The sequence below is a fragment of the Heptranchias perlo genome, chromosome 2 (assembly GCF_035084215.1).
Source record: "Heptranchias perlo isolate sHepPer1 chromosome 2, sHepPer1.hap1, whole genome shotgun sequence".
NCBI classification, from domain to species: domain Eukaryota; kingdom Metazoa; phylum Chordata; class Chondrichthyes; order Hexanchiformes; family Hexanchidae; genus Heptranchias; species Heptranchias perlo.
The window spans coordinates 78,697,740-78,724,507 of NC_090326.1; the positions used below are offsets into that span (position 1 = coordinate 78,697,740).

Below are 26,768 nucleotides of genomic sequence, written 5' to 3' on the forward strand. Positions count from 1 at the left end.
AAGCCTCCGAAAGCTTGTGATTTTCAAATAAAACTGTTGGGCTATAACCTGGTGTTGTAAGATTCCTTACATTTGTCCATCACCGGCATTTCCACATCCTTTTGTAAATGTAGAGGGTGATGGGTTAGTCTCCAAGAACGTGGCTTGAATCCCACTAGTATTCTACTCTGCGTGATATGACATCCCTTTTTTTTTATTCGTTCATGGGATGTGGGCGTCGCTGGCAAGGCCAGCATTTATTGCCCATCCCTAATTGCCCTTGAGAAGGTGGTGGTGAGCCGCTTTTTTGAACCACTGCAGTCCGTGTGGTGAGGGTTCTCCCACAGTGCTGTTAGGGAGTTCCAGGATTTTGACCCAGCGACGATGAAGGTACGGCGATATATTTCCAAGTCGGGATGGTGTGTGACTTGGAGGGGAACATGCAGATGGCGGTGTTCACATGTGCCTGCTGCCCTTGTCCTTCTAGGTGGTAGAGGTCGCGGATTTGGGAAGTGCTGTCGAAGAAGCCTTGGTGAGTTGCTGCAGTGCATCCTGTGGATGGTACACACTGCAGCCACAGTGCGCCTGTGGTGAAGGGAGTGAATGTTTAGGGTTGTGGATGGGGTGCCAATCAAGCGGGCTGCTTTGTCCTGGATGGTGTCGAGCTTCTTTAGTATTGTTGGAGCTGCACTCATCCAGGCAAGTGGAGAGTATTTGATCACACTCCTGACTTGTGCCTTGTCGATGGTGGAAAGGCTTTGGGGAGTCAGGAAGTGAGTCACTCGCCGCAGAATACCCAGCCTCTGACCTGATCTTGTAGCCACAGTATTTGAGGCTGGTCCAGTTAAGTTTCTGGTCAATAGTGGCCCCCAGGATATTGATGGTGGGGGATTTGATGATGGTAATGCCGTTGAATGTCAAGGGGAGGTGGTTAGACTCTCTCTCTTGTTGGAGATGGTCATTGCCTGGCACTTGTCTGGTGCAAATGTTACTTGCCACTTATGAGCCCAAGTCTGGATGTTGTCCAGGTCTTGCTGCATGCGGGCATGGACTGCTTCATTATCTGAGGGGTTGCGAATGGAACTGAACACTGTGCAATCATCAGTGAACATTCCCATTTCTGACCTTATGATGGAGGGAAGGTCACTGATGAAGCACCTGAAGATGGTTGGGCCTAGGGCACTGCGCTGAGGAACTCCTGCAGCAATGTCCTCCTACCATCTTCCTTTGTGCTAGGTATGACTCCAGCCACTGGAGAGTATTCCCCCGATTGCCATTGACTTCAGTTTTACGAGGGCTCCTTGGTGCCACACTGTCTCATGCTGCCTTGATGTTAAGGGCAGTCACTCTCACCTCACCTCTGGAAGTCAGCTGTTTTGTCCATGTTTGGACCAAGGCTGTAATGAGGGCTGGAGCCAAGTGGTCCTGGCGGAACCCAAACTGAGCATCGGTGAGCAGGTTATTGGTGAGTAAGTGCTGCTTGATAGCACTGTCGATGACACCTTCCATCACTTTGCCGATGATTGAGAGTAGACTGATGGGGTGGTAATTGGCCGGATTGGATTTGTCCTGCTTTTTGTGGTCAGGACATACCTGGGCAATTTTCCACATTGTCGGGTAGATGCCAGTGTTGTAGCTGTACTGGAACAGCTTAGCTAGAGGCGCAGCTAGTTCTGGAGCACAAGTCTTCAGCACTACAGCCGGGATGTTGTCGGGGCTCATAGCCTTTGCTGTATCCAGTGCACTCAGCCGTTTCTTGATATCACGTGGAGTGAATCGAATTGGCTGAAGACTGACTTCTGTGATGGTGGGGAAATCTGGAGGAGGCCGAGATGGATCATCCACTCGGCACTTCTGGCTGAAGATGGTTGCAAATGCTTCAGCCTTGTCTTTTGCACTCACGTGCTGGACTCTGCCATCATTGAGGATGGGGATGTTTGGAGAGCCTCCTCCTCCCATTAGTTGTTTAATTGTCCACCACCATTCACGACTGGATGTGGCAGGACTGCAGAGCTTTGATCTGATCCGTTGGTTGTGGAATCGCTTAGCTCTGTCTATAGCGTGTTGTTTCAACTGTTTAGCATGCATGTAGTCCTGAGTTGCAGCTTCCCTATTGAGATTGGCATTGTTCAGTGGCTATTCATCCCATGTTTTATGTAAGGAGTACTGCACCTACTGCTTCTAGGAGAGAAGTATATACCAGTATTGCCGTTTTCAGTGAGCAAACACAGCACAAATGGAGAGGGGGAGCCACAGAGCTGGTCCTAGTTTTTTGGCCTCGTGAGATAAATCCAGAATAGTTAGACTTGAGATTATGACTGAAATGTGTAGTGATAAATCCTCTTGCCTGCAACCCTACACTGTTCACTTTTTGGGGGTTAGCATTCATGTGGGGTGCAGTATCTTGTAATTTTTTTTGATAGCTGGTTTACTGCACGTGGAGATTGACTATTTAACCGCACATTTCTCCTGTTATCTGGTGACCCAGGACTTTGTTCCCATGCACTCTTTCGACTTGCTGATGAGCTGCTTGAAGTGCAGACATGCATTGGAGTTTCATTGGTTCTTTTGAAGTGATGCTGGATTTTCTTGGGAAGCTTCTTTAAAGTCTTGTTTTGGTTTTGTAGAGGATTTTGCTGCTTCTTTTGGTCTTCTAGGAACAAGAGTAGGCCATTCAGCCCCTCGTCTCTGCTCTGCCCTATGATAAGATCATGGCTGATCTGTGATCTAACTCCATATACCTGCCTTTGGCCCATATCCCTTAATACCTTTGGTTGCCAAAAAGCTATCTATCTCCGATTTAAATTTAGCAATTGAGCCAGCATCAATTGCCGTTTGCGGAAGAGAGTTCCAAACTTCTACCACCCTTTGTGTGTAGAAATGTTTTCTAATCTCGCTCCTGAAAGGTCTGGCTCTAATTTTTAGACTGTGCCCCCTACTCCTAGAATCCCCAACCAGCGGAAATAGTTTTTCTCTATCCACCCTATCTGTTCCCCTTAATATCTTACAAACTTCGATCAGATCACCCCTTAACCTTCGAAACTCCAGAGAATACAATCCCAATTTGTGTAATCTCTCCTCGTAACGTAACCCTTGTAGTCCGGGTATCATTCTAGTAAACCTATGCTGCACTCCCCCCAAGGCCAATATGTCCTTCCGAAGGTGCAGTACCCATAACTGCTCACAGTACTCCAGGTGCGGTCTAACCAGGGTTTATAATGATATGAATCTACTTTTGGGAAATATTCTTAGGAATTCTGCATTGCTAATGATATCCCAGGTAGATGAAGCCCTCTCTTTATTGTTAATGGGGTATCATGGTTGGTACAGCACAGGAGGAAGCCATTTGGCCCGTCCTGTCTGTGCCGGCATTAGTTAAATTCAGGTCTCTCTCCAGACAGTACTATTTTCGTGTTGCTAGAACCTTACTGTTTGTTCTGTGTGGGTGGGTAAAGGTTGACACATTTGTTGGGGTCAGGACTTGCCTCTGGTTTCCATTCTTAAATGTTTGCGGGACAGCCAGATTGCAATCTATTTCCCCTACCCCTCAAAAATAAAAACTGTCCTGGACTGAGACTGATAGTTATGTCTTAAGTTTGGGGGTCAAAATTCTTTTGGAAGTCAAGAACATAAATTGACTATGAGAAAGTGATGATTGTAGTCCTATTGTACACAAATTACACTGACAAATTTTGACTGTAAATTTGGACATAAGGATTTGTAATGGAAATATATAAGTAAGGACAGAATATGTGACTTTAAAATGAGGACTGTATTACATCTGCATCCCCTGGTCTAATTATTCCCCACTTCAACTGAAGACTACATTTGATCTTTACTCCCTGTATGAGGTTCCACAAGAGATCAACTGGGACTCCAGATTATTAAAACAGGGTGGCCTATATCAAATCCAGGTGTCTTCCTATGCAACCTTGCCCATGCCAGACAATTTGTAGTTGTGATTGACTAGCACATTTTAAAACTTTGTTGCAGAAATGCCACTTTTAGTTCAACCATGTCATTTAAAAAAAAATTCAGAGTCTGGACTGTCTGCAGCGGATTTCGAACCCTGCACGTTCTGACATGGAAGCAGGAATGCTACCACAAAGCCAAAGGCTTGCTCCAGTATAACCTCTGTTTAATCATTACAATTTTTGGGCAATACATGGTCATTCCAAAGACTTGCACACGATGCTGGGAAGTGCAAACACCCAGCAGTATACGCATAGTTCTTGTCTTTGCAAACTTGGGTTGCGCAGCATGAGCATTTTGCGGTTCATAACATTAGGGTGAAATACTGGTGCTGGTTTATGCTGTGAGCAATTCAATGGCTCTGATGGGAGACTATATGATAACTTGATCAGCAATGTTTGGTGCTTGGCCATGTCAACAGCTATGGAGATGACCAAGGCATTGGTGGGATGATTCACTTTTATGTTTCAAAGCAGAGTTCCAGAATTAACAGGTGATAATAGCCATGTGAAAACCATACTGGTGATTATAGATTAGGCCAGAACTTTCAAAGAGAGGGATAATTTGAGAGTTAGCTTTGGCTTCCATAACTTTAGAAAGTGCAGATGTAAGAGTAGCAAGACCATAGTTGATATCACCAATACAATTGTATTTAGCAGTTATAATAGTGAATTTACAGAAGTTATGAGATATCTTAAAAGTTTGCAACTTAATTTATGTATTATCTAACATAACTGGTACAGAAGGATTTGCTATATCACTGAGCATTCGTGGCCTACTTAAAAGTTGCATTTTGAAGATGCTGTTGGTGCAACTGAAAAGCATAAAGATAGTTGAATATCCTGTGGCTGTAGAACAGAAGACCTTTTTTATATGCAGAACAAAAAGCAAAATACTACACATGCTGGAAATCTGAAACAAAAATAAAGTTCTGGAAGCATTCCAGGTCAGGCAGCAACTGTGGAGAGAACAAGCAAGTTGATGTTTTGGGTATAGCTTCATCAGAACTGAGAATATTATAGATGAACAGCATTGGGAAAAAGCTTCAGAACATGAAAGGTGAAGCACACAAAACATCACACATAGCTGTAAAGTGCCTAGTGATGGCATGACACAAAGAGTTAAGCATATGTAAATAACTCAAAGGGCTGGGGGAGAGGCAGGTAGAAAGTTAAACATGGAAAAGCTGAGCAGGCTCCAGTGGCCCAGGAGCCTGGTAGAAGATGAAGAAATAGAAGAAAACGTATTGACATCAAGGGTATTGACCAGTTCAACAGCATGGTGTTTGACGGGGAGATCCCACCTCAAGCACCAACTAGCTCTTCCCTCCCTCCCCATCCCACATTGCCAGCACTTTCTGCTGAGGAGAGTGGAACTTTTTAACGTCTGAAGGTATGTAAGTCAGTGTTAAGGCCAGAAGGCTGCAAAGTGCCCAGTAGAAAGATATAGTGCTGTTCCTCAAGCTAGCTTTGAGCTTCATTTGGAACAATGTAGAAGGCCAAAGACAGAGATCAGAGTGGGAGGGGCAGGGAGAATTGAAGTGGCAAGTGACAGGGAGCTCGGGATCATGCTTGCAGACAGAATAAAGGTGTTCAGCAAAGTTGTCACTTAATCTTGACATCAAGGCAGCATTTGACTGAGTGTGGCACCAGGAGCCCTAGTAAAATTGAAGTCAATGGGAATTGGGGAAAACTCTCCAGTGGCTGGAGTCATACCTAGCACAAAGGAAGATGGTAGTGGTTGTTGGAAGCCAATCATCTCCGCCCCAGGACATTGCTGCAGGAGATTCTCAGGGCAGTGTCCTAGGCCCAACCATTTTCAGCTGCTTCGTCAGTGACCTTCCCTCCATCATAAGGTCAGAAATGGGCATGTTCACTTAAGATTGCTCAGCGTTCAGTTCCATTCGCAACCCCTCAGATAATGAAGAGTCCGAGCCCGCATGCAGCAAGACCGCGACAACATCCAGGCTTGGGCTCATAAGTGGCAAGTAACATTCGCACCAGAAAAGTGCCAGGCAATGACCATCTCCAACAAGACATTGTCTAACAACCTCCACTTGACATTCAACGGCATTACCATCGCCGAATCCCCCACCATAAACATCCTGGGGGTCACCATTGACCAGAAACTTAACTGGACCAGCCATATAAATACTGTGACTACAAGAGCAGGTCAGAGGCTGGGTATTTTGCAGTGAGTGACTCACCTCCTGACTCCTCAAAGCCTTTCCACCATCTACAAGGCACAAGTCAGGAGTGTGATGGAATACTCTCCACTTGCCTGGATGAGTGCAGCTCCAACAACACTCAAGAAGCTCGACACCATCCAGGACAAAGCAGCCCACTTGAATGGCACCCCATCCACCATCCTAAACATTCACTCCCTTCACCACTGGCGCACTGTGGCTGCAGTGTGTACCATCCACAGGATGCACTGCAGCAACTCGCCAAGGCTTCTTCGACAGCACCTCCCAAACCCGTGACCTCGACCACCTAGAAGGACAAGAGCAGCAGGTACATGGGAACAACACCACCTGCACGTTCCCCTCCAAGTCACACACCATCCCGACTTGGAAATATATCACCGTTCCTTCATCGTCGCAGGGTCAAAATCCTGGAACTCCCCTCCTAACAGCACTGTGGGAGAACCTTCACCACATGGACTGCAGCGGTTCAAGAAGGCGGCTCACACCACCTTCTCGAGGACAATTAGGGATGGGCAATAAATGCCGGCCTCGCCAGCGACTCCCACATCCCAAGAACGAATATAAAAAAAAAATCTCTGCTTGGCCCCCTTGATGTAGTGGTAAGCAGCAAATAGTGTACTGGGAAGGAATTACAGTCTTGCCTAGTTAGGTCAATTTTTGCATATGCATTTGAAAATGCATCTGCTGTCTTGCATTACATTTTTAGATTTTTTACGTTTACAAAGTATATTGACAATATTGAAGGCTTTCTGTTCAACATTTCAAAATATTTCTCAAGCCTTGTATACTAGTTTTGGCCCCGTTTTCCAATTGTACACTTAAAATAATTTTGCTGACTTAACCAAAGTTATATCCACCTTTTTAATGAAAGTGTTCCAACCTGAGACGGAAAGTGATGCAAGCTACAGACTTGCATTCTCTTTTGTATCATCTGTGGCTCCGTTAGTAGCATTCTCGCCTCTGAGTCAGAAGGTTTTGGGTTCAAGTCCCATTCCAGAGACTTGAGCACATAATCCAGGCTGATACTTCAGTGCAGTACTGAGGGACTGTCTGACTTGCCATCTTTCGGATGAGACGTTAAACAGAGGACCCATTTGCCCCCTCAGGTGGACGTAAAAGATCCCGTGGCACTATTTTGAAGAAGAGCAGGGGAATTATCCCCACTGTCCTAGTCAATATTTATACGCTGTGCATGAATTGGCTGCCGTGTTTCCTATATTACAACAGTGACTATATATTTCAAAAGTACTTCATTGGTTGTAAAGCACTTTGGGATGTCCTGCGGCCATGTATAAATGCAAGTTTGCCTTGAGGTGAGAGATTTTCATATACAAGCTACTTCACTAAACTCTGTTTTGATTTGTGTGCTTATCTGGTCTAAGTTCTTGCTAATCCCATTAATTGCACAATAGAAGTTCTTAGTGGTCATTTTTAGTTGGGAGCCCTTACTATGCCAGGTAAAAACCAACAGTACATTTCTCTAAACTGCATAATGAGTGACTTTAAAGAAATTCTCTGAACTTTCCCTAGTAGGTAATATGCAGTATGGAGGCAACATGAACATGGGACATTTTTAGCTTTAATAGCTTTTGATACGCTACCAGAAACCTTTCAGAAGCTAAGATAGTTATACAGGATCCAGGGACGGACTGGCCGTATGGGGAAACTGGGAGATTTCCCGAATGCCCCCATGAATGGTTCAGTAATGCTGTATTATCGGCACCCCTTTTTTTCCATGAAAATCAGCAGGTGTTTGGCAGTCCATCCACCACCTTTCGGGGCAGCCTGTCTGTTCCTGATTGGATCTGCTTTAAAAAAACATCACATTTTGTGTACATATGTATAGTCTCAATGTACAACAATATGTCATGCATATTGTGACCATACACAATGTGCTGGGGCTTGCAGTTGCACTGGTTATGCTGATTTGGTTCTGAACTGATTTCTGGAGGTAGGCTAAATTGCACTTATGGATGCCGTTTGTGTGTGTGTGTGAATTCTAACTTTTGTAATATTTCTGGGTCATAAGTGGGGCTGTTTGCTGCTTGTACAGTGTTTAGCTTCTTTCACAATTCATCAGATAATGAAGCAGTCCATGCCTGCATGCAACAAGACCTAGACAACATCTAGGCTTGGGCTGTTGTGTGGCGTGAGTGTTACTTGCCACTTAAGTGGCAGGCACTGACCATCTCCAATGTAAGAGTCTAACCACCTCCCCATGACATTCAATGGTATTACCATCACCAAATCCCCCACCATCAACATCCTGGGGGTTGCCATTGATCAGAAACTCAATTGGACCAGCCACACACATGCCATGGCTACTAGATCAGGTTAGAGCCTGAGTATTCTGTGGCGAGTAGCTCACCTCCTGACTCAAGTCTCCACCACCTACAAGGCACAAGTTAGGAGTTGTAAACAATTTTACAACACCAAGTTATAGTCCAGCAATTTTATTTTAAATTCACAAGCTTTCGGAGGCTTCCTCCTTCGTCAGGTAAATGTGTGATGGAATATTCTCAGCTTGCCTGGATGGGGTAGCTGCAACAACACTCAAGAAGCTCAGCATCATCCATCACCGTAGACATCCACTCCCTCCACCACCGATGCACCATGGTTGCAGTGTACATACTATCTACAGAATGTACTGTAGCAACTTATCAAGGCTTCTTTGACCGCTCGTTCCAACCCGCCACCTATATATCACCGTTTCTTCATCGCTGGTGTGTCAAAATTCTGGAACTCCCTACCCAACAGCACTGTAGGAGTACCTTCATCACATGAACTGCAGCAGTTCTAGAAGAAGGCTCACCACCACCTCCTTGAGGGCAGCTGGGGATTTGCAATAAATGCTGGCCTTGCTGGTGACACCCATATCCTGAAATTAATTCAATTTTTTTTGAATTGATTGTGCATGCTTTAGTTGAAAGCTAACTAAAGCATTCTTAAGTTACTCAAATGTCTGCACAATTTATTCATTGCTACAGAAAGTTAACTAAAACAGACATGTTGGTGTGCCAATTGTTGCCTACAGGAATTGATCCACATTTGTTTTTGACTATTGCAACTAAGTTGACATTTAACACACTAAGTGGCTGTCTCTTTGAACTATGAAGTTTTAGAACTTTTAAACTATTTTACGCAATCTTTTATATCCACATTATTAGCCATTTAAAAACTTGAGTGCAGTTTGTTTCCTTTTTTAAAATGTGTACAGATGAACTCTTCAAAATGCAGTTCAATGAAAATTATGTCTACGATTAATAGTGCAGAACTAATGTATTTTAGAGGCACAATGTTACGGATGCGCATTTAGTGGATTTCTATCAATCTGTTTGAAAACTAGTTTATTAGAACCCCTCATGCTTCAATGTATTTTTTTTAAATACTAAAAGTAATGGGTTGGGTTTTGGTTTATTTATGGTACATTTCCATCTCAAATAAGAATGTATATGAGTTGGGGCCCTTGGCAAACCCCAATGTTAAGATTTAAAATAATGGAATTCACACCATCTATCTGGATACCAGAGATTAGTGGCTCGCCTCATTTTTGGTATATGGTACTCCACTGAATGCTATCATGAAGTAAGTAATGAACATGCCTGGAATTCAGGAAGTAAATCCCATTATATGAAATAAGGTTCAGTTAATTTCACAAGAAAATCAAATGGCTCATTGGGATTGTAAGTCTTCATTCAGTTACCTTGTTTAGATTAACTATGGGAATTTTAACTTTGTGACCTAGGATGGATTTCTTTCAGTGTTGTTTAAGTGTAGAGGCTGCTTAGATAAATTTGCATTCCTAAAATAGGGAGGATGTAAGGAATTAAAAAGAAAGTGAATGCTGCAATCTGAAATAAAAATGGCAAAAACTAAAAATGCACTTAGGATATATAGAGCGATCAGCATCCGAAAATTGTAAATGTTTTGGTTTGGGACTCTTCATCTGAACTAGAAAAAGACTGAGTCCCCTTTTATCGGATCTGACCAATACAGAGGAAGGAAGGGGCGATGTGTGAAGATAGTCTAGGCATGTTAATAGTTACACATTTGTTTAATAGTCTGTAATGTATTTGTTGATCATGTGTTCACCTCTATATTGGGAAGACCAAATACAAATTGGTTGACCTCTTGCCGAACATCTGACTTCTGTGTAGTTTGCCACTTCAATCTCCCTCTCCCATTCTCGCTATGGCCTTTCCATCTATGGCCTCTTAAACTTAGCCATCAAGCTCTGCAAACTAGAAACAGTATCTAATGTTTCTCTTTGGCACTCTGTATCCTTCTGTTCTGCATTTCAGGCTTCAGCTGTTTTCCACCATTTTCCTGCTAGTTTCTCTTTACTTTCCACTGCCTTTTCACAGCCTTTTATATCGCCCAGTACACTCCATCTCTTTTTATAGGTTATTAAACTCATGGACAGCATCTTGGGAATATTAAGGACAGAGTATTATATTCCTACCCTTCTTTGTTTTGGTCAACCTTGTAAAGTGCTTCTGCTTTTTCTGGTTCTGAAAGGGTCTCCAAAAAAGTTTAATCTGTCTCTTCTTTCTTCAGATGCTGACTGACTGACTTATTGTATATTAATGGCACTTTGTTTTATGATGCAAGCAATTGAACTATTGAATGATAAATCCTATCTAGGTATTGGCTACTTACACTAAAATGCCTAATTACTTTAAAAGAGTTGCTTCCTTTTAAATGCTTGAAACAATGTTTCAAAGGTTTAAATGGTGAGTTGCCTCAACCATTTGTTTTTTAAAAAAATACAGCTTTCAAAATGATGGATGTGACTGAAACTTTATTTTACATGCATTAATACTTTCGCCATTCCTCCATTGTCGCTGGAGAGTACTGGGCGATATAAAAGGCTGTGAAAAAGCAGTGGAAAGTAAAAAGAGAAACTAGCAGGAAAATGGTGGAAAACAGCTGAAGCCTGAAATGCAGAACAGAAGGATACAGAGTGCCAAGGAGAAAAATTAGATACTGTTCCTAGTTTGCAGAGCTTGATGGCTAAGTTTAAGAGGCTGTGGATGGAAAGGCCAAAATCCTGGAACTCCCTTCCTAACAGCACTGTGGGAGAACCTTCACCACATGGACTGCAGCGGTTCAAGAAGGCGGCTCACCACCACCTTCTCAAGGGCAATCAGGGATGTGCAATAAATGTTGGCCTTGCCAGTGACTCCCACATCCCGTGAACGAATTAAAAAAGAAACTTCACCATATTCAGGTTCAAATGCAGATCCTAATTTAGTAACCCAAAATTTGAAATGATCAATTGTTTTTTGCTAGTCACAAAAATGAGGCACTTGGTTTTATGTTTTGTACAATGAATTATTCATTCAAGCATTTGCAATCATTTCAGTAGCTTTTAAAATTTTTAAAAATGGAACCAACATGGTAAATCCAGTTAGCTTCTTAATTATGATTCCCCAACAGTTGACATTAATTTAAGTTTGTTGTTAACTGAATTTGTTTGAGGCAAATCAGTGAAATTAAAACTTGTAAGGAAGAAATAGTTGCAATTGACTGGCTGTCCTTTAAAATATTTCAAGATATTCATATATATGTTAGATCGTCTATTAATGAGTTCCAACTGATGTTCTAAATTACAGAGCACATAAAGGTATTTTAATGTAGTGTTTTTTAGGCGCGATAGTATTGCATATTATTAGAACCACTGATTTATTTTTCCCCCCCACCATTTCCCACAAAACTCCCTTTTCTTCTTTATCCTCTTCCCTGCCCCTTCCCCAGGAGAACTTTTAATCAACTATTTAATGTTAGCCAAGGCTGAAGCTGATTTTAATCTGTATTGAAAATGGTTGAATTGGTTTCAATAAATCAAGCAGTATTTTTGAAGTCTTCCTCCATTATATTGGCTTACTTACTTAGAATGAAGTACTATATTGGATGCCAGTTATAAATTTTTCAGATTTCAGGCTGGCTTCCTGCAGAATAAGGCAAAAACTCTAAGATTTTGATGGCATTTAGAATAGGGAAAATTGCTGAATGACTGATAGCTAAAAATGTGTTTTGTGTTGCTTTATGCATTCACGTGCTGTCATTGTGGAGGTTCCCACCCCCAACTGGTATCATCAAAGTGTGCACATTGAGTCCGTCAGTTGCAGATGAATCATGAAATGGAAGATAGTTTATAAAACAAATTTCTGCAGGATTATATTGGGTAAGAATCCTTTTTTTAAATAGCAATATTAGTGTGTATCCCTTTTTTAATATTCAAAGCAATACGCCCTTTTAGTGGTCATTATTATCCTTTTCAAGGTAGCATGGAAGGCTTTTTGGTGTTTGTTCAATGACTGGATTATATCATTTGTCACATCATAGCCCAACTTTTTTTTGAGGGGGGCTGGTGGGGAGGGGAAAGAGAGGATTTGGAACTAATTCAGTTCAGAAACTTGCATGAAAGGGAGGAAATCTCCCTTTTTCTTAACGGTTGTAAACCTAATATGCAAAGGAACATATGTACAAGATTGAAGTAACAGTGTACATACTTCTGTATTAGAGTAGTAGCCTTTAGTTTCTATTTGTGTAAGGATTTAAAGATTTTCATGATTATTCAATGATTAAACTATTTTTTCCCCTTAAATGTTAATTGGGATTGTATTGCAGTTCTTGGTGCTGGAGTAAATGCCATGTGAATTCAAATATGTGGTTGTGCAGAACTTTTGGGTTATTGCAAATAGTGTCAGAGTGGCAGTGTGTAGTTTTTCATTTAGAGTAACCAATTTTGAGTGTTTCATTGCCATCTTGTCTATGCTAGTATTGTTTTGTACTTCCTTTGCTGATTTCTATCCTGAATTACTTCATTTTGATTTTTTGCTTCATCAACTTTAACATCTGCATAGTGGTTTTTACTTGTGCCAACTATAACATTTTCACCTATGCTGAGCGATGTGGGTAAGGCTACAGGTGGGTTGTTTACCTATTGGGTTTCATGGGTTTTGGGCTACAAGAACTTCAATGAAAAATGTAGAGAAACTTGAATCCTGGTGGTGCAGGGTACCTTGGGCATGTCCATTGAATGAGGGGTCTTGAACAAGGGTGTGCAGCATGAATATTATGGGGTGGGGGAAGGAAACTTTTTTTTTCATTTGAAGTGTTTAAGTATCAATATTAATTTTGAAAATTTATCTACTGAAGGAAATACCTATTCACTTTGTTCTATTTCAAAAATTATCTTTCCTTCTTTCTACAGGAGTCGGAAACTCCAGATCAGGAATATACCCCCTCACTTGCAGTGGGAGGTAAGTGTATCCCTACTTCAACATGTTTAGTAAACAAACTGAGTTCAGATTGACTTTTAGACTCCTTCCCGTCCTACCTGTCTTCGTATCTGTGGGGGGCTTGAACACAATAAAAAGGACACTTGGCATGGATTTAGGGGAAGGTGGTGGTGGTTGTTTAAACCAGATGGAAATTCTGTGAGATGGTAGCCCTGATTTTAACTGTGAATTGATGGGAGGAGGGTGTGCTTGAAGGGCGAAGTGGGCAGTGAACCGCCTGGCCTCCAGGAAAGCGAGCCTCGGAATTTTAACTCTGGCCTCATTAGCATTTCCCGTCACTGACTCCCGCCTGAAGCCAGTGGGCATGACGTCACTGCTGATCAGGAATGTGGTGCGACCACCCCCCCCACCCCCCCCCCAAAACTATCGTGACTTACTCACCCGCAGCATTCCTGCTGGGGTGGGGGGTTAAAATACCCCTTGGTGAGTAGGGTGAATGCAGTTTTTCTATACCTGGATGATCATCAGGAGGCTTTTGACACAATTCCACATCAGCAATAAATATGTAAGTTTAAGGAGTCACAGAATAGGAGGTGAAGTATGGGAGAGGATGGAAATTGGAATTAAAAATAAGAAATTGAGTGTAGCCATCAGACTGGAAGAGGTTACAAGCATTGCACCTAGGATGATTGTACTGTTTTCAGTAAGTTAATAACTTGTGTGAGAATATCTTGAGTAAAATCTCCAACTATGCATATGATGCCAAGGTAGGAGGTAATGCAAATAATAAATAATGTAGCCAGATTCCAAAGAGTTTTAGGTCTTTGAAGTAATTTGAATAATAGGTGATAGCTGTCCAATAAGAGTGAAATTATTTTGAGAACAAGGAACCAAAAGGAGTATGGAGCACTTGCATCTTCTGTAGCTTTTTTAAAAAAAAAACATTTTTGGGATGTGGGTGTTTCCCGGAGAAGTTGGTGGTGAGGCACCTTATTTTTTGTAATGATTGTAGCTTGCTAGACCACTTCAGAAGGCAGTTAAGAGTCAACCACGTTGGTGTAGGACTGGAGTCAGGTATATGCTGGACCGGGGAAGGACGGCAGGTTTCTTTCCCGACAGGACATTCGTGAACTAGTTGGGTTTTTAATGACTATCTGATAACAGATCTTTATTTCCAGTGTTTTTTCAACCATTCCAATTCTCAAACTGCCATGGTGGGATTTGAACTCTAATTAGCTCTGGTTTATTCGTCCAGGCCTCTTGCTTACTAGTCCAATAACATAACCACTACACTACCTTAAAGGGATCCTAGGGGTTATTGTGGATAAACCTTTGGAACTTTCAAAGCCGATAACTAGTGTGTTTTTTTAATAAAGGTGTAGTGGGATGCATTAGCAGAGGCAGAACACAAATCAAGAGTTTTGGTTGCTATATCAATGTTATTCATACCTCATCTAGAGTACTGGATGCTGCTGTGATCATCTAATCATAGGAAAGTTACATATTCTTGAGAGCAACAAATATGATTCTAAGTGTTGAATTTGAAGGATGAGTAACGTAAGTGAGAAGAGATAGTCAGCTTTGGAAATTTTATGGTGAAATTTTTTTCAAAAGTTTTGACTTCAATAAATTGTTCATCATGACGTGGTTTAAATACCAAGGACACAAGTTAGAAATTATGAAGTTACCTGTAAGGGAAGTCAAGCAGAACTTTTTTTATCCAAAGGGTAATTAGGGAATACTAATTGGGTTCAAGAGACAGTTTATTTAAGTATATGATGAGAAGGTAGGTAAGTGGGATTGATCTGTGGAAAAGGAATCTGCTTGTTCAGTATAATAGTGCTTTTGAGTATTTTGGCCATTTCCTTAACCTAAAAATTCACATTCTAATCATGAAGTTAAGTCAGTGGTACCACAGAGTTCAGACCAGGTAATTGTGAATTGGTTATGTGGAAAACTGATTTGGTATTCAAACTAAATTCATTTGAAGGGCCAGAATGTTGCAGGCCAGCTTGATGGTGGGATGATACAGGTGTCAGACTTCCTGTAATGAATGCAAAGTTTTAGTCTTGCGACAGGAAAATAAAGTTTCTACTATTTTAAAACACTCTCTAAAATAACTAGAATTAAAAGGAAAATTCGTTCTTTTATCAAATTTCAAATGTAGACCAGTCGGTCTGTCTATGGGAAAACGGCCCACATTGTTTGAAAATTAGGCAGAGAAGGGAGCTTTGTTCTAGGAGACGTTCAAATTTTGCATTAAGTAAGGCCTTTCCAGGCACATGACAGGCAATCTGTGACAATTTGCTCAGCATGCTGTGCGGTCACCTCTTCGCATAGTGTCTTGGGTGTGAGACCCAGAAATGCATTAGCTATGAGTTTCTCCTGTATTCTGTCACCCAAAAATACAACACTACATTGTGAAGGTTTGCAAAAGACTCATCTGTTTATTAAATTGAGTATGAAATAAATTCTGAACAGGGATATTTTAACCCCATGCATACTGACCATTAAGTAGTCATTCTTCCTACTTGTTTTTGTAGGACCTTGCTTTGTGCAAAAAGGCAGTTGCATTTTAAATAATTTGTTCTCTTTATAGTACTTTTTAGAATGCATATGAGGGAGCACTCTTATAAATGGAAGTTTTTTTCTTTGCACTGATGAAATTGAATGAAAAGGTGTTTGTGATTTTCCAGTGGCCTGTACTGCATCAACCCTCAGCTACTCATCCCACAAATGGCTTAAAACTAACTTTTCCAGAGATCAAAATCCTCTGGATAAACTAGATTGCTCTGGCAGATGATGATATCAGTAGCTTCCTAGTGGTATGGGAACAACAAGGTCACACCCCATCTACTGAAAACTTTCCCTTTTTTGTTGTTGAACCCAAGTAGAATAAAAGGAAGATTGGTGTGTCCCCTTTCTGTGCATTGTGTGTATCTGCCTCCCCACTTTTGTGCTTGTGCCTCCCTTTTTGTTTGTGTATATGTGTACTCCATTTGTGTCACCCCTTTCCATGTGAATGTCGCTGTCTCTTTTACTCAACCCTGTATAATTCATGGACATAGAACTTTGAAGAATGAAAAATATTGTCTACATACAAACTTTCCCAAGATTATTCTATCTGGATCTACAACATTGCCATATTTTTGCATTTGTTCTTGGGCTGTGGACAATGCTAGCAAGGCCACATTTGTAGCCAAGAGAAGGTGGTGTTGGGCTGTCTCTTGTGGTGATGGTTCTCCCATAATGTTGGGTAGGGAATTCCTGAATTTTTGACCGTGATACGAAAGGATGGTGAACGTATGTCCAAGTGAGGATGGTGTCTGAATTGGGTCTGATGACATTACTGTGTCATTATTGCTGTTGTCCTTCTCGGTGGTAGAGGTTGGATGGGGGGAAGCTTGGATGTGTTGAAGTAAGCTTGGTGAATTGCTGCAGTGCATCCTGTAAATTGTATATGCTGCAGCCGCAATGCGCCATTGGTGAAGGGGTGGATGCTGAGTCCACTGGCGAAGCACTGATCGAGTGGACTGTTCTCACCTGGACATTGTCGAGCTTCAAGTAGTGTTGTGGCTGCACCCATCCAGGCAAGTGGTGAATATTCCACCACACTGCTGCCGAGCCTTGATCCTTGCATTGCAACAGTGATTACGCTTCAAAAGTACTTAATTGGCTGTAAAGTGCTTTGGGATGTCCTAAGGTTTTGAAAAGTGCTACATAATTCCAAGTTTTTCTCTCATTCTGTGTCTGTTTGTGTCTGTCTGTGTGTGTTGATGTGAATGTCCCATATTAAGCTGTTAAGCTTTTGGTCAGTCATGACCCCCCAAAAGTTGTTGAGGATGTTGACAGTCAGGGGAGGTGCTTGGGCTTTTGCTTGGTCACTGTTTGGGACCTTTTTGTGGCACAAATGTTCTGGATGTTGCCCAGGTCCTGCTGTAGGCTGGCATTGTCTGCTTCATTATTGGAGGATGTGAACGGTGGAATTGTCAGTAAGTAGCCATACTTCTAACGTTTTGGTGGAGGGAAGTCATTGATGAACGGTTGACCAAGGATGCTGCACTTCAGCAGCGAGTCTTGCAGCTGTGATTAATTGATTGTCCTCCGATGACCAGAACCATTTCCTGTGTGTTAGGTATGACTTGTTCTCTGAATTATTCGTCCAAACTCTCAAATTCTAAAGCATTTCCAAATCAAAATATTGGTTAACAATATTTTTTAGCATATAGGTGAAATGGTGTCATGTATGAGCAGGTATAATCACTACCACTTACATGGATTAAATATTCTGGTTGTGCTCATGGGTGCTAATTTTTTTTTTCTTCCCCCATCCCAACTTTAAGAGGGGCAGGCCAAATGCTTTAACTTGAGTATTTGCAAATTTATGTCCTTTACTTAGGGTTCAGAATTTAATTTGATTCTCCTTCCTTCAAACACTGTGTAGTTTTGGAGTTTTTCAGCAGAAAGTATCGGCGAATAGATTTAAGATGGATCAGCGAAGGTGTGTGCACTGTACAATGGTTAGAGTGGTCAGGTGTGGGTTTTCTCCTCTCCCCACGCCCCCCCCCCTTTTTTGTATGGCTCCCAAAGTATTAAAGGGAGGTCCAGTCTTCACAGTTTTACCCACTCTGTTCCTTTAAAGTTATACACTTATTTGTTTCACTTCGAAGCATGTCCTTCATTCCGGTGAATGCCAGAAGGGAGATGACGCTGACTTTGAGGGAAAGATGAAAGTTTAAAAAAAACAGTAAACATTTGGTTACTCAGTCAGTACCCTGAACTTGTGTAATGCAGCACAGGAGAGCAGTGGAGCATTCAGGGTGGCATTGTGCCTGTGAAATGTGGCTGGTTACCTTTGATTACAATTCCGGATGGTGGGGAGGGGGGTTTTCCAACCCTTCTACGATCTGAGCAGCACCCATTTGCCCTAATCGTTTCCCCTCTCCCAACTTTCTATCCATGCTCCTACATTTTCGCTTGTACCATATACCTTACTTAATGAACCTCTTGTGAGGCACCTTTTCTGAAGATCCATATTCACTACATCTGCTGCATTCCCTTTATCCAATCAATCATTTATTCAAAAAAAAATTACATTTATCCAACACGACTTGTCTTTAACAAATCCATGCTGTCTGCCCTTGATTAACACATTCATTTTGTCTTAAACATTCATTTTGTCTTAAACATTCATTTTGTCTTAAACATTCATTTTGTCTTAAACATTCATTTTGTCTTAAACATTCATTTTGTCTTAAACATTCATTTTGTCTTAAACATTCATTTTGTCTTAAACTATAAATTTGAAGAGTTTGACAACGGGTCTGTAGTAACCTGGCTTATTCTTCTTTCCCTCCTTCAACAAAGGGATTATATTGGCTATTGTCCAGTTCCACGGCACATATCAAATTGAATAAGGGTATGAAAAACTGTGACCAGAGCGCCTCTCTTGCATCGTTCAGCACCCTAAGATACAAGCCATCAGGGGCCAGTGACTTATCCACTTTGTTCTGCTAATTTTTTTAGGAGCCAATTCCTTTTCTACAGTTACCTAAAAATTAGAACTAGACCATTTAGGAGTGAGGGTTAAATTATGACAGGTTGCATAAACTTGGCCTGTATTCCCTTGACTTAAGAAGTTTGAGAGGTAATCTAATCGAGGTGTTTAAAATTATAAATGGATTCAATAGGGTAGATACAAGGAAACTATTTCCTCTGATGGGGTAATAAAAAACACGAGGGCATAATCTTAAAATTAGAGTTGGGCCATTTAGGAGTGAAATCAGGAAGCACTTTTTCATACAAAGGGTACTGGGAATCTGGAGCTTTCTTCCTCTTTATTCTCTTCCCCCCCCCCCCCCCCCCCCCCAAGAAAAATGGCTGTGGATGCTGCATCAAATTTAAGTTTTCAAGATCAATAGAATTTTGTTAGGTAAGGATGCAAGGGATATGGAGTTATGATAGAGATCAGCCATGATGTAATTAAATGGTGGTACAGTTTCAAAGGACTGAATGACCTACTCCTGTTCCACATCCTCTAGTATATCTATATGCTCATTTCCAATGCCATTTGTGGAAAAAAAATAGATGCAGAACATTTCTTTAATATCTCTACCATACCTTCATGCTCCACAATTTTGGCAGGAAGGATGAGGAGGAGAGGCAATATAAACTAAATATCAGTTCTAAAGGGGGTGCAGGAGCAGAGAGATCTGGTGGTATATGTGCACAAATCTTTGAAGGTGGCAGGATAGGTTGAGAAAGTGGTTTTTAAAAAAGCATATAGGATCTTGGGCTTCATTAATAGAGGCATAGAGTACAAAAGCAAGGAAGGAAGTTATGTTGAACCTTTATAAAACATTGGTTCAGCCACAACTAGAGTATTGTGTCCAATTCTAGGCACCGCACTTTAGGAAGGATGTGAAGGCCTTAGAGAGGGCGCAGATAATACTTGCTAGAATGGTTCCAGGGATGAGGGACTTCTGTTGTGTAGATAGACTGGAGAAGCTGGGGTTGTTCTTCGAGCAGAGAAGGTTGACAGGCCATTTGATAGTGTTCAAAATTTGAAGGGTTTAGATAAAGTAAATAAAGAGCAACTGTTCCCATTGGTGGAAGGGTCGAGAACCAGAGGACCCAGATTTAAGGTGATTGGCAAAAGATCCAAAGGCAGCATGAGGAAAAACTTTTTTTTAACGCAGTGAGTAGTTATGATCTGGAATGCGCTGCCTGAAAGGGTGGTGGAAGCAGATTCAATCATGGCTATCAAAAAAGAATTGGATAACTACTTGAAGGGAAAAGATTTACAGAGCTACGGGGAGAGAGCGGGGGAATGGGACTAACGGGATTGTTCTTACAAAGAGCCAGCACGGGTTTGATGTTCTGAATGGTTACAGCACAGGAGGTGGTCATTCTATGATTCTAATTAGACTTGTTCCTTCGTTCCTAAGTGGTCCTACCCTCTTAGCTTTTTTACTTTCCATATGCTTAGAAAAGCCCTTTTTATTCACTTCCAATCTCCGTTTTCACCTCCCTATTACATTTTCTACATTCCTTATGCTCATATTTAGAGTTGTTGGCCCTAATTTCATCAAATGCCTCCCTTTTTAAGTTTCATTTTAATATTAATCCCTCTCTTTATCAATGGAACTCTATTCTTTGCACTCTTGTTGCTATATAGGAATATAATTTGTGCTCTATCCATGTTGTATTTGAAAATTTCCCATTGTTCATCCATCAGCCTGTTTGACACTTTTGCCTATTTAATTTGGGCCAGATCTGTTCTAATCTTGCTGAACTTTGCCATTTTCCAATCCTGCACTCTATTATCCTTTTCTATACTTGCATTGAACATAATTATATTGTGGTTATTATATCCCAATTCTTCTGCTACTCTGTTGCTTGCCTGCTTCATTTCCCGGAACTAAATCAAGCAACGCCCCTTTTGTTGGTTGTGCTAAAAACGTACTGATCCAGGAAACAGCTTATGATGCACTCTTAAAAACCATTCCTATTTTGGCCACATGCATTACCATTATTGCAGTCTATGTTGAGATAGTTGAAATCACCTGGTTTTTGTTCTATTGGATATTTATGAAATGTGCTGGCTCCTTTTCCTGTCTCATCTCTCTTTGGCTTGTACTGCATCCTCAAATTATGCCATTTACCTTCCAATTTCTTAACACTCCAAATGTATTCTGCCTTAATACAACTCTCAGGAAATCCTTGCAATCTAGTGCATGATAGAATCCTTCACTAGCATTACCCCCTGCCCCTTTCCCTCCCTGAAAATATTATTACTAGGAATATTGAGTTCCCAGTCCTATCCAAACCCAAGCCCCATCTCTGTTATAGCTGCCATATCATGTTGGTATTAATGGTTTAATTTCTGCAACTTTGTTTTGAATGCTTTGTGCATTCACACATGTACCATTTGAATTGTGATTCCAGTTTTTTTTGAATGATTCCTTTATTCACCTGGTTTTGTCACTTAATTTTTGTAATATCCCTTACCCCTTCTACATCAATTTTAGCTCACTACATAATAGCCTCTTTCTTTCCCTTTCTCTCCTGAATATGAAGAAATGAGCAAACACTTGTTGGAACTTTGTCTTAAGTTTTAAACATGTCATCTGAACAAGTTAATTCTAATGATTTATGTAAACCAGGTAAGACCTACTTAACTAGAGTAAATTATTAGTTACAGGTCTGGTAGTAGTATTCCGGCAAACCAGTTCAATTATTTCTTGTGCCCCTGGTTTGTATGAAACTCTTAAACTTTATGCCAGTGAATGGAAAGTGGTGCCTCATAGCTTTAACTTTGAATCTATACTTCCTACATCCACACCTTTTAGATTGGGCCCAGTTCTTAAAATTTGCAGTGAAAACTGCTTTTTGTCAGTGAATGAGGTATGGTGGGGAGCTTGTTCAAGCTAAGCAATACATTCCTTCAAGTGTGGACTTTATTCTGGCCCAATTCCATTGACAGAAGCATGCACTTGGATTGATCCTATACCCATTTCTGATATGCTAGACGATGGGAGAAGAGTATAGTGATATCATCTGAACAGGTGACCTCTAAAGATTTGTGTAAATCAGGTAAGACCTCCTTAACTAGAGTAATTTATGTTACAGGTTTGGAAAGCAACATGTAATGGGCATGTTGTGATTCCATAGTTATTGAATTAAATTCATAGCGATTTAAATCCAGGCAGTTATGTGTTTTGTAAGGGTGTAATGCATGTAACAGGAGACTGCTTTTAAAGATACTTTTATAGGTTCATTCTGAAATTTTAACAAGATGATGGTCTTGACTTGTTAATTTTGATTTGTTAATTTGGTTAGCAAGCTTTCTAATGGCACGTCTAAATTCTGATTAAGTGCCCTATTTTAGCTGTGCTCAATATTGTACCTTTATCACATTTGAGTACTCATTTAGGTTTGATGTTTGGATTCAATGCCATCATAAATTGGAATTTAAATAGAAAGAAAGAACTCACATATACATAGCACCTTTCACAAGCTCAGGACATCTCAAATGCTTCTCAGCCAATTAAGTACTGTTGAAGTGTAGGCACTGTTATAGGGAAATGTGGCAGCCAATTTGTGCACTGCCAGGTCCCACAAACAGCAATGAGATAAATGACCAGATAATCTGTTTGTGATGTGGTTGATGGATAATTATTAGCTAGGACACGGAGAGTTCTTTTGCTTCTCTTTGAATAGTGCCATGGGATTTTTTACATCCACCTTAGGAGGCAGATGGGGCCTCAATTCAGCATCATCAACTGAGAGGTAGCACTTCTGACAGTGCAGCACTCCCTCAGTACAGTGTTGAAGTGTCAGTCTAGCTATGTGGGGCAGTAATGTATGAAATATTAGATGGAACAGTAACAATAGTAGGGAGGATTTGAACTGTGGCATTTAATTTGGAGAAAAATATTTCAGTTAAAGCATTTTCTTTTGTTGTGCTCTATGCCTTAGTCTCCCCTCTGTGGAGGGGAATTGTTCCTACAAAGCCAGGAGAGAACTTAGAGAAACTGGGCTTTTAGGTAAGTGCTGCACCTATCTGTAAACATATTTTGGATGATGGCGAAATGTTGGATGTCTCTTAAATTGAACCTGGTCTTGAAAGACACAGTTGTAGTGGCAAGATTTGTGTGCTGACATTGTAGTAATATGAAATGTACTTTGTGTGAAAAGAATTACATTTATTGTTTCATTAATGCGAGTGTTCTGCTTTCAAAGGTCCATTGGGCTTGTATGAGCATTCTTCTACTACAGTGTGCACAATAAATAAATATTTTGTAGAAACTTACACTGGTGTAAAATTTGTAAATGGGGATTTCAGCAAATAAGGAAAATGTGGTGCAGGTTTCCCATGATCAGGCTTTATTGGGGTGAGAAAGAGAAACTTATCTCCTGTATCATGTATTTTTTATTCTTGGAGAGTTTTGTACCTGGGTTGTGCAATATAAACAATTCCATGTTACAATGCCATTTTCATACTAATGCAAATTGGATTGGGTTCATTATTTTCAAAATAGTGTTCAATATATAAAGAGTACAGTTCCACTAAAATGGTGTGTTTTTATATTTTTTCAGTGCTACCACTTACCTTTTTGTGTGCCTTTTATTCCTTAGTTATCTTGAGGCATCAAATTGTGCAAAATGTACCTGCTCTTTTCTTGCCCTCAAAAATTGTGTAGGCTACATTTTTACACCAATCTCAATCTCTCATTTGTTGCTTTGATCTGTGACTTCAATCCACTTCATAAGTGGTTTTGTTTACTATGAACCTGGAATTCATTTCTAAATTTTGTACATTTGTCTCCCTGCAGCTACAAATTGCACTGTGCTTCATTTTACTTCCCAAACTGTAACTAGCATACATCACTCACTTTGTTAAACAGTGTCAGTTATTGAATGGAGCCTAGCTTGGAATTTTAAACTCAGAACATAGGAACAGGAGTAGGCCATTCAGCCCCTCGTGCCTGCTCTGCCATTTGATAAGATCATGGCTGATCTGTGATCTAACTCCATATACCTGCCTTTGGCCCATATCCCTTAATACCTTTGGTTGCCAAAAAGCTATCTATCTCAGATTTAAATTTAGCAATTGAGCTAGTATCAGTTGCCGTTTGCGGAAGAGAGTTCCAAACTTCTACCACCCTTTGTGTGTAGAAATGTTTTCTAATCTCGCTCCTGAAAGGTCTGGCTCTAATTTTTAGACTGTGCCCCCTACTCCTAGAATCCCGAACCAGCAGAAATAGTTTCTCTCTATCCACCCTATCTGTTCCCCTTAATATCTTATAAACTTCGATCAGATCGCCCCTTAACCTTTGAAACTCCAGAGAATACAACCCCAATTTGTGTCATCTCGCCTCGTAACTTAACCCTTGAAGTCCGGGTATCATTCTAATAAACCTACGCTGCACTCCCTCCAAGGCCAATATGTCCTTCCGAAGGTGCGGTGCCCAGAACTGCTCACAGTACTCCAGGTGCGGTGTAACCAGGGTTTTGTATAGCTGCAGCATAACTTCTGCCCCCTTGTACTGTAGTCCTCTAGATATAAAGGCCAGCATTCCATTAGCCTTGTTGATTATTTTCTGCACCTGTTCATGACACTTCAATGATCGATGTACCTGAACCCCTAGGTCCCTTTGGACATCCACTGTTTTTAACTTTTTACCATTTAGAAAGTACCCTGTTCTATCCTTTTTTGATCCAAAGTGGATGACCTCACATTTGTCTACATTGAATTCCATTTGCCACAGTTTTGCCCATTCACCTAATCTATCAATATCGCTTTGTAATTTTATGTTTTCATCTATACTGCTTATAATGCCACCAATCTTTGTCTCGAATTGTGCTACAAGGCTGTTTTTTTTTGGACTCGCAATTCTTCATAAATTCTGAAGTGAGAAATAAAAAAGTGAGAAATAAATAATGTCTTTATTGCGATGTCCTGGAAAACGTAGGAACAGGAGTAGGCCATTCAGCCCCTCGAGCCTGTTCTGCCATTAAATTAGATCATGGCTGATCAGATCACGATTCTATGATCTGCTTTGTTTGCAAAATGATTCTAATTTCAATAAATTTTCATTAATGCTAGTGTAGCAGTTGTCTTTAGATGCCAGTCATGAACTCACAGGTTGCACTTATTTTTGTAAAATCTGCAAGTTTTGCTTTGCATATTTTGCAGTCCTGGATTATTGTTTGTTACTAATGCAATTTAAACATTCAGTCAACATCTAGTGGTGGAAATCTGCTATTACAACTTCAGTGAAAGTGTTCGATACTCTATACTTAATCTGTAATGTAGCAACTAAATTTTGAATTAACTAAATTTAACAAGTTCTACTTCAGTCAATTTCTATGTAATGGTGCATAGAAGCAGCTTGGTGTATGGAAATTAACCATTGTGTGTAAGGTATGTTTAACTAGTAATATATCAAGGTTGATGTGTAATCTAGTGTGTGTAAAAACAGGGTGGTTTTTAAAAAAAATAATGCAACAAAATTACTTGTTTTACATAAACGGCAGAATAATAGCACCAACAATAACTTGGAAGTTAGGTTGGAAATGTATTTTTTCTCTTTCCTCCTGAAAGTGTTGACTCCTTGCTAGGTTATGCTTTTGCAGGAAAAGGATGTCCATTGGTACTTGATCCAGTGAGTCATTTTCTCTGAGTTATGGATCTTGCTATTTTGCACAAATTGAATGCAAGTAGTTTTACCCTCAATCTTCCATTCTGGTACTTCCTAGGCTGCACAGTGTGAATTCAGTGCCCCTTTTAGGGCCTCTGTACATGCATGGGCCTTCGCTGCTGCTTTGTGCAGTACCTGGCCTTTCCCGCTTCTCTTCAGGCTGTTGCTGCTCCTCTGCTTTGCTTCGCTTCTTCATGAGTGCAGCCATCTGCTCCTTACCCAACTCAAACCCAAATGATGTACACTGTCACGACTAGCCTCCCCGCTATTGCTCCTCACTCAACAGTTGTGTCTTCACACTCATCTGATGCTGAATGACATTTACTATGGCCGCTATCGATCCCTGCCAGATAACTGCCAGTGCCCAGTTCTGGGCATTGCTGCTTGTGTGAATCTGCTCATAACTTTCCTCTTAACTGTGCTTTAACCTTGATGTACATTCTCTACCCTGCCCAAAAAAAAGGCATTTAAAATAACTCTCTGGATTTTTTTGTCATCTAATATTTAAAAATTAAGTAAATGAGATGTAGATCTCCAGATTCAGTTGCAGTCCCTACTGCAGCTTTTTCTTCAACTAAAGCTTGAAGCAATAAGTGACGTACCGCAACTTCAGTGTAAAGTAGGGCACACAACTAACTTGCAGCAACTGAAGTTTTGGTGATTTTGGCTAACTTTTTTTTCCCCTTTTCTTCTCCTCTTCCCCAACCCCAATTTTCCATGTGGGTTTTGTTTGCTATTCTTGACAGTGCAGATTACTTTTTTTAATGGGCAGTTGTGCACATTTTGGCCAACCAAATACCTACAAAAAATTGTTTTCATATATCATAATGAAAACACTCCAGATAAGAGTAACACTAATTTAAGAGATTCAGTAAGTGCAAGTATATAAATGTCATGTAATCTGACATTGTTACAGCCCAATAGTTGCTGTCAGTCATGTAGCTATACTTATAAGTGTCACCTTGCTGCAGTTGGCAGTACTCTTGATCTCCCGCAGGACATAAACACTTAATCTAGGCTGACCATTCAGTGCGATACCGAGTGAGCTGCATTGTCAAAACTGCTGTCTTTCAATTGTGATGTTAAACCAAGGTCCCTTTCAGCATGGCCATAAAAGATCCTATGGCAATATTTGAAGAGGAGCGAGTGAGTTTTCCC

General features: G+C 40.7%; 1 protein-coding gene across 2 annotated transcripts in view; it reads left to right on the forward strand.

The window, feature by feature from the left end:
- Positions 1-26,768, forward strand: part of igf2bp3 (insulin-like growth factor 2 mRNA binding protein 3) — a 142,907-nt gene that overhangs the window by 32,910 nt on the left and 83,229 nt on the right. For both annotated transcript variants that reach the window (XM_068003460.1, XM_068003469.1), the window contains exon 3: positions 13,377-13,425. In XM_068003460.1, coding sequence (XP_067859561.1) covers positions 13,377-13,425 — 49 coding nt within the window. The remainder of the gene's footprint in view (positions 1-13,376; positions 13,426-26,768) is intronic.